The sequence below is a fragment of the Bos indicus x Bos taurus genome, chromosome 25, assembly GCF_003369695.1.
Source record: "Bos indicus x Bos taurus breed Angus x Brahman F1 hybrid chromosome 25, Bos_hybrid_MaternalHap_v2.0, whole genome shotgun sequence".
Classification (NCBI taxonomy): domain Eukaryota; kingdom Metazoa; phylum Chordata; class Mammalia; order Artiodactyla; family Bovidae; genus Bos; species Bos indicus x Bos taurus.
In genome coordinates, this window is record NC_040100.1 from 16,111,263 (window position 1) to 16,119,385 (window position 8,123).

Here is an 8,123-nt window from a genome sequence, read left to right on the forward strand (position 1 = left end):
TGGCAGGGGTGCCTCCACCTGGTCCTGCCTGTCTCACTGGTCCAGTCTCCTCGGAGGCCCCTCTCCGCTTCCCCTGACCCCCTGCCTCTGCCAGGACCCCCGGTGACCGTTGGCGGGAGGGGCCCGGGGCCTGGGAAGGGGGCACCCCCAGGAGGCGCGCGGGGGAAGGGCTAGGGAGCCGCGCGAGTGGTCCCCCGGCTGGTTGCCCAGGTAACGCGGGGCCTGGCACGCGTGGCTCCCTCCGGCTGGCCGGGAGGGGCGGGAGCCGTGCAAGGGGCGGGGGCGGTGCGCGGCAGCGAAGCGTAGGGGAGGGGACCTGAGAGGAGGGGATGAGCCGAGGGGAGGGGAGACCCGCTGCCTCCCTTCCTCCCTCGCTGACTTGCTCCCTCCCGGGCTGCGGCGGCTGCAACCGCGGCGGTGGCGGCGGCGGCGGCAGTAGCCGGAGCAGTCTGGAGGCCGGCGTCGAGGTGAGACGGGAATGGACTGACTGAAGCTGCGGGTAGGAGTGGACGGACAGACAGCGGACGCCGGGAAGGCTGTACCGGAATGCGGGCGCCTGATGGACTGACGGGTGGTGCTGGGCGCGCCACGCCAATGGGAGGAGACGGCGCCGGTCCCCCGGGGGCGAGGGAATCCCTGGGAGAGGGGCTGGGAAGGGGCTCAGTGGAGATGCCCAGGTCCCCGAGGGAGGGGCGCGGGCGTCTACGCCCCAAAAGCGCAGCACGAAAACCGCACCGGCTGGGCGCCCAGGCAGGAAGGGAGGCTGCAGAGAGAGTGGAATGTGAGTTTCGGGGTCCTCTGCCCAGTCTGCCTATCGGAACGTCCGAGTCTGAACAGCTTGTTGATTTTGGGGTGCTGTGGTATCTGCTAGGATGAGTTTGGATCTTGTTGGGTGGACCCAGGAAGAGACCGTGGAGAAACCTTGTTTACAAAAGGGTTCATATTCCCAGGGCTCTCCAACCAGAAGCCTGAGCAGAGCACTCCTCCCCAAAGATGTCCCACCCCAAAGCAAAGGAAACCCCAACTTTTCTTCCTTTTCCCCAGAGGCAGCCCAAGGCTGGCCCTGAGACAGGAGCATCGCTCTCTTGGGCTGCAGCGCTGAAAGCTACCTCTTCCCTCCTCACACCAAGCCTGTCTCCTCCTCTTGCAGGATTTGCTGCTGTCTTCAGTGCCGTTCCATCCTTCCCTCAGAGGCCCTCTCCCCTCTCCTGTCTCAAGATGGCAGCTAGCAGCTCTGAGGTCTCTGAGATTAAGGGGGTAGAGGAGGGTCCCCAGACCCAGGGAGAAGGGCCTGGCCATTCTGAAGGCCGAACTGGCTCTCCCCAGGTCCCAGCTGGGGTCTCAGATGAGCCAGAGACCCTGCAGCCAGCCCCAGACGTCATGGGGGCCCCTGGGGACTCAGAACCCAAGGTTGGGCTGGCTCCAGAAACCACAGAGACCCCAACCGGGGTCCCTGAAGCAGCTCAGGCCAGAAACCTCAGCTCAAGCCCAGGAGGGGAAGCAAAGGCCAACTCCAGCACTGAAGAAACATGCCAAGAGCTAGCATCCAAACCCGAAGTGAGGAAAGAGGCCACTGCAGACCCGGAATCCAACCTGGAATCCGCAGCCCCGCTTGAGCCAGCCTCAGAGCCTGCCCCCCAGCCAGAACCCCAGCCAGAGCCCCAGCCAGCTTCCCAGTCCACTTCCACACCAGCCCTTCAGCCAGAGCCCCCTGCCCAGGAGGAGCCCACCTCTGAGATCCTGAGCGAGAGCATGGGAGAAAAGCAGGAGAATGGGGCAGTGGTTCCCCTGCAGGCTGGTGATGGCGATGGGGAAGAGGGTCTAGCCCCCCAGCCTCACTCACCACCCTCCACAAAGACCCCCCCAGCCAATGGGGCCCCACCCCGTGTGCTGCAGCAGCTGGTGGAGGAGGATCGACTAGGAAAGGCTCACAGTGGGCATTCGGGATCTCCCCGAGGAAGCCTGAGCCGCCACCCTAGCTCCCAGCTCGCAGGATCTGGGGTAGAGGGGGGTGAAGGCACCCAGAAACCTCGGGACTACATCATCCTCGCCATCCTGTCCTGCTTCTGCCCCATGTGGCCTGTCAACATCGTGGCCTTCGCTTATGCCGTCATGGTGAGCCCCAGGGAACCCTGCCTGGCCCGGGCCTGCAGTGGTTCCCAGTTTCCTGCCCTGTGCTGGGACACAGCCCCAGGAGTAACCCCACCTCCCCTCCCCTCTCTGCATGGATCTCACTTCCCAATTACTGGGCCTTTGCTCACCTCTCCCTGGGACTTCACCTTCTGAGCCCTACCCCATCAGGTGGGAGGGAAGTTGAGACATTTCACACAGTCTTACTGACCTGTGCCTTCTCCTGCTGCCTCTCAACCCCCTTCCTCCCTTAACCACTGTCCACCGGCTGGCCTGTCTCCTCTGGATGACTCTTACACCCGATCTCTGCCTGGTTGGCATTTCCTGACCTGGGCTGGTGCCCCCCCACCTCACTCTAACCCCAGTCCCGAAACAGCTTGCAACAGGGGGACGTGGATGGGGCCCAGCGTCTGGGTCGTGTGGCCAAGCTCTTAAGCATCGTGGCACTGGTAGGGGGGATCCTCATCATTATCGCCTCCTGCGTCATCAACTTAGGCGGTGAGTGGGGGTCTGGGACAGGCTGGGAGGAATGGAAGGGTTGGCAAGGGCGGCTTTACTAACCCCTGCCCCTGCTCTCTCCTGTCTGTCCTCCCTACTTCTTTGTCTCTCCTTGTCTCCCCCCACCCCCCTGCCCCACCGTCTCTGTCTGTCCCTCCCTCTCCTCTCCCACAGTGTATAAGTGAGGGGCTCTGCCCTGCATTCCAAGACTTTTTCTCCTGTTGGGAGCTGCCTTGGGCCCATCCTCCCCTGGGGGGAGCCCAATCCATGGCCCAGGCCCGCACCCATAGGGACCAAGGGAGCCTGAGCGGCCTTGTTTACAGCTTCTTTCCTGCTCCTGCATCCTGCCAGGCTCCTCTGCCAACAGTAGGCCTCCCTTCTCCCTGCACTGTTTCCAACCTCCCTGCACTTCTGCCTGCACCCCCTCCAGCCTCTCGGCTTCCCTATCCTTGCACTTCCTGCACTTTTGGAATCCTCCCTAAACATCTCCCCATCTCTCTGTGCTCTCAGCCTCCCTGCATCTCTCCCCAACCTTCCTGCACTACAACCTCCCCAAATTTCCTGCACCTCGATCCTGGTCTCCCTTTCCCAACATTCATTGTCTCAGCTTCCTCCCCCATCCCTTTCTTCCTCCCCACCTTATTCACCGCCACTTCCCTCCCCACACCCTCCGCCCCCTTCCTCTTCCTGCCTCCTCATCTCCCTCCTGCATCCTCTCCTCCACCCTCCTCCACCGTTTATTCTACAAAAACTCCAGCACTTAGATCGGGCTGGGGGAGGGGAGTGGTGTCAGGAGAGGGCTCTCTCGCCCGGGCTCCGACTGTTCTCTGTTGGGACCACCCAGGTCCGGACGACCCCCAGGGTGCCTCGGGGTCGCAGAGCTGGCAAGCCAGGCCTCGTTTGGAGACATGCAGGGGTGGCGTGTTCCGAACACGCACCTGGGAGAACGGAGGGGCACGGCTGTTGACCCTCCCTGGTCAGCCTGAGTTGACCTGCCCCATCTGGGCTTTTTAACCCAGTCAGCGAACTCGTCGGAGCTGGGGTCATTCACGTACTTTGTAAGAAAAAGAATCCCCAAAACAGGACCAAAGCTCCCAGCTGCAGGGAGCAAGGGAAGGGCGGAGAGGTGTATTATTATTTTCTAAGAGGACGAGAGAGGTTTGTTGCACGCGACAGTCCGCTGGGGAGGCGGGGACCGAGCCACAACACGGTTCGGAGTTGGCGGGTTTTTTTTTTTTTTTTCCCCTAAAAAAAGTGTAGGGAAAAAAACCTAAAAGTCTAAAAACAAACAAAAAAAAAAGGATACATCAATCTGATTCTCCCTTTTTGTATGCCGATGCTGCATGGGTCTGAGACACCAATAAACGGAGACTGCATGAGACTCGTCTCTAGCCTCAGTTATCCTTACATGCGTGCGCTGCGGGGGCCGGAGGTACTGCCTCCTCTTCCGCAGACCCTAGTGCGTGGTTTGCGCATGCGCTGCACCGGTGGCCATCTTTACTGTGGGCCGAAGCCTATCATTCCGGAGCGCCTACCTGCGCATGTGCAAGCCTTCCCTCGCTTTCCTCTTCAAAGTAGCTTAGACTAAAGCGGAGCCTCCCGCGCCATCTCGGTGCGCCTGCGTACTGTGACCCTGCGCAGCCCGGGAGGCGGGTCTTAGCTCCAGGTGCGTACGGTAGCTGAGGTGGCGAAACTTCGAGGTGTGCGGAGAGGGTGCCGGATCCAGGTGTAGAGAGGGGTGGCGTGAAGGCGAAAAGAACGGGCCCGCCCCTTTCCGGCCTGGAAAGTAGTTTCTGTGGGTCCCTGGGAACGTCGGAATACCAGATCTCGATCCGTGGGGGCGGGGTCCCTGGGGGAACTTGAGCGCCCCCTTCTGGGAACCGGCGGGTCTGTTCGCAGGGACTGCTGTTGGGGCCTGATTGGTTAGACAGACGTTCCCCGAAGCCACGGGAAGCCCTACCCGCGGAGGCGTGGGTGGGGGATCCCTAGCTTAGTACTCCTGCCATCTCCTGTCATCGCAGGGCCCCTTCCCTAGTGGCATATGTCCCTTGTCCGGGGCCATGGAGACATTGCAGCCACCACGGCGGCGCCTCTGTCTGAAGAAGGGGAAGTGACCTCCGGTCTCCAAGCTCTGGCTGTGGAGGATACCGGAGGCCCCTCTGCTTCGGCCGATCAAGCCGAGGAAGAGGGAGAAGGAGGCCGGGAGGAGGCTGAGCATGAGGGGTCCGGGGCCGAGGAGGTGCAGGGAGAAGCCCCCAGCCCTGAGGGGGAGGAGCGTGCCAAGGGAGAATCCGAGGACTGGTGCGTGCCCTGCAGCGATGAAGAGGTGGAGCTGCCCGCAGATGGGCAGTCCTGGATGCCACCCCCCTCTGAAATCCAACGGCTTTATGAACTGCTGGCTGCCCACGGTACCCTGGAGCTTCAGGCTGAGATCCTGCCCCGCCGGCCACCCACGCCTGAGGCCCAGAGTGAAGAGGAGAGATCCGATGAGGAGCCAGAGGCCAAAGAGGAAGAAGAGGAAAAGTGAGGGCACACCCTGGCACCTTGTCCTTGGGGCTCCTCCCCTGATGCCGGGAGGAAATAGGGAGGGAAGGTGGGACCCAGGATCATGGGAAGTGAAGGGAGGGAAGAGACGGGGAGAGGAAGAGCCAGGGGGTTGGGGACAAGTGTGGTTGTTTGGGGGTGGGAGGGGAACCACCCTCACCCTTCACTGTCTGTCCCCCTGCCCCAGACCACATATGCCTACAGAATTTGACTTTGATGATGAGCCAACGACACCAAAGGACTCCCTAATTGACCGGAGGCGCACCCCAGGTACAGACGAGAGGGGAGTACTGGGCAGCGGGGGGTAGGGGGAGATGGAGGGGTGGGGTGAAGAGCCTCTGCTCCCACTTACTCATAAAGTGACTCCCTAAAAGAGGCCTTGACTTGGTGCCTTGGTAGCTTCAGCAGAGAGATGCTCCCAGTGGTGCCGGCCTTCCAGCTTCCGTGGTCCCCTGTTGTGTTGTCGCTCAGTCGTGTTGTCGCTCAGTCGTGTCCGACTCTTTGTGACCCCATGGACTGTAGCCGACCCCACTCCAGTACTCTTGCCTCTGTCCATGGGATTTTCCAGGCAAGAGTACTGGAGTGGGGTGCCATTTCCTTCTATCTTCCCTTAAAAGATTATCACAGATAATTTCATCATGCTTCTCATTACTTTGATCTCAGTCATCGTAGAAGTCCAAGTCATTTCTATTATTACCTAGATCCGCATACCCACACTGCTGGGTACATGTCCTAATCTTACCCAGTTTCCCATCCTGTGTGCCTTCCTAGAGTTTACCATTCTTGTTTTGTTTTGTTTTGGGCTGTGCTGCTCGGCACGTGGGCTCCTAGTTCCCTGACCAGAGATTGAACCTGTGCCCTTGCAGTGGAAGCACAGTCTTAACCACTGGACCACCAGGGAAGTCCCCTTGCTGTTGTGCTGTGCTTAGTTGCTCAGACTCTTTGCAATCCCATGGACTGCAACCTGCCAGGCTCCTCTGTCCACGGGGATTCTCTAGGCAAGAATACTGGAGTGGGTTGCCATGCTTTTCTCCAGGGGATCGTCTCAACCCAGGGATCGAACCCAGGTCTCCCACATTGCAGACAGATTCTTTACCATCTGAGCCACCAAGAAAGTCCCCTTGGAGCCATCTTCTAAAAAAGTTTGGGCTATGGTGGTCTTTGTTGCTGTGCACAGGCTTTCTCTAGTAGCAGCAAGCAGGTACCGCTTTTTGACACTTGGGTGTCTCATCGCAGTGGCTTCTCTTGTTGCGGAGCATGGGCCCTAGGGCACGCGGGCTTCAGTAGTTGCAGCTCCTGGACTGTAGAGCAAGGGCTCTGTAGTTGTGGCACACGGGCTTAGCTGTTCCAGGGCATGTGGGATCCTCCTGGATCAGGGATCGACCTCATGTCCCCTGCGTTGTCAGGCAGACTCACAACCCTTGGACCATCAGGGAAGTCCTGGAGCCATTCCTGATTTCGGTTTCTCTCACCTCAACATTCAAGCCAGCAGCAAGTCTTGTTAGCTCTGCTTCCACATGTCCATGTTCGGCTGTCCACCTTTAACACGATATCCTCATTCAAGCCACCACCATCTCTGTCACCTGGAGAGTTGTGGTAGCTCTTAACTGGTCTTCCTGCCACCAGTCTCAGCGCTAGAGTTGGTTTATGTTTCAAAATGTAAGCTGTGTCACTTCTCTTGTTTTCAGTCCTCCAGATTACGGGGGCTGGGGTGGGTGGACGAGCATGTCAATTGAGAGTCCAAGCCCCTCTCTCCCCCCACCCAAGGCTTCCACGTACACTAAGAGATCCAGACCCCTTGTCATGGCCTGTAAGTCGTTTCTTTGGCCTTGTCTTTCCTGTCTCTGCTAGCTCTACATTTCTCATTAAACAGACCTCCGTGTTCCTTCCCTGGGGCTTTTGCACTTGCCTGTCCCTTGCCTGGGACACTCCTTCTTGATCTTCATATTTCTGGCCTCTTCTTATAATTCAGAGCTTCACTACCCACCCCATCTGAGACCCCAACCCTAAATCTCAGAACCTTCATGACGTCTATGGCAATTATGTCTGAATGAATTGAAAAATTTACATGGTTTACAAATAGTTTTCTACCCTGCATATAGAAAGATAATGTGCTTCTATTTCTAAAACTTTGAGTGTGAGTTGAATGTGCCAAAATGAAACCAAAAAATTAAAATGTGACAATATCCAAAAAAAAAAAAAGTGCCTTCACAACAGACCTGGAAATCTCTGTTTAATAAGCTCCCCAAGTGATTAATAAGACCCAGGCAGGTCTGGCACGTACCGCCTCACTCCCTTCCACTTTTCTCATCTTCCCCTTCTTCAGGAAGCTCAGCCCGGAGCCAGAAACGGGAGGCCCGCCTGGACAAGGTCCTTTCAGACATGAAGCGACACAAGAAGCTAGAGGAGCAGATCCTTCGTACCGGCAGGGACCTCTTCAGCCTGGACTCGGAGGACGCCAGCCCCGCCAGCCCCCCACTCCGGTCCTCGGGCAGTCTCTTCCCCCGGCAGCGGAAGTACTGAGGGTGCTGAGTCTGCCTTCTGGAGCCTTGGCCCACCTTCCCTCACCCAGGGCCTTGGGCAAGAGGAGAGATGCTCCCAGACTCCCACCACAACACCTTGCCAGAAGGAGGACTGATGTGTGTGTGTGTGTATGTTTTCTCTTGAACATCTGTTGGGAGACCTGAGCCGAATTTTCTGAATCTAAAATAAAAAAAATTTTTTAAAGCAAGTTACCTTCTCTTAGAGGAGAGGCTGCAGCTGAAGCCAAAACCCTTGTGGAGAAGCAGGACTGTACTCACCCCGATTGGGCAATTGAAGGCAGATGGGGTAGAAGTGAACTCAGTCAGCACCTGCCCCCTGCCTCGGGCCGTGGACCCTTCCCAGTGTGCGTCCCAGCTGCCAGCTGGCTGTGGGGCGGGCATTCCCTGCCGCTGAATGAGCCCAGTGCC

General features: G+C 58.5%; 1 protein-coding gene across 9 annotated transcripts; it reads left to right on the forward strand.

Moving 5' to 3' along the window:
* Nucleotides 1-340: 340 nt before the first annotated feature.
* On the forward strand, nt 341-7,903 carry LOC113883136 (PAXIP1-associated glutamate-rich protein 1). 9 transcript variants are annotated; one of them, XR_003508575.1, is made up of 7 exons: nt 341-467; nt 1,151-2,115; nt 2,496-2,628; nt 2,803-4,294; nt 4,945-5,151; nt 5,360-5,442; nt 7,499-7,903. XR_003508575.1 is itself a non-coding variant. In XM_027526486.1 (6 exons), the coding sequence occupies exons 2-5, from the start codon at nt 1,219-1,221 to the stop codon at nt 5,419-5,421; spliced, it is 1,299 nt and encodes a 432-aa protein (XP_027382287.1). In that variant the 5' UTR covers nt 341-467; nt 1,151-1,218; the 3' UTR covers nt 5,422-5,442; nt 7,499-7,903. The 9 variants fall into 9 exon arrangements, 7 of the variants coding, with proteins under 7 accessions (XP_027382287.1, XP_027382285.1, XP_027382289.1 ...); XR_003508576.1 differs by having other exon boundaries at nt 2,507-2,628; XM_027526486.1 differs by lacking the exon at nt 2,803-4,294.
* Nucleotides 7,904-8,123: the final 220 nt, after the last annotated feature.

Excerpts from the sequence above, each read along its gene's own strand:
- LOC113883136 (XM_027526484.1), top strand. The coding sequence starts at position 1,219 with ATGGCAGCTAGCAGCTCTGAGGTCTCTGAGATTAAGGGGGTAGAGGAG. Across the intron at positions 2,629-4,944 it reads CTGCGTCATCAACTTAGGCG|CGATGAAGAGGTGGAGCTGC; the intron begins GTGAGTGGGGGT and ends CGTGCCCTGCAG. Across the intron at positions 5,152-5,359 it reads AAAGAGGAAGAAGAGGAAAA|ACCACATATGCCTACAGAAT; the intron begins GTGAGGGCACAC and ends CCCCTGCCCCAG.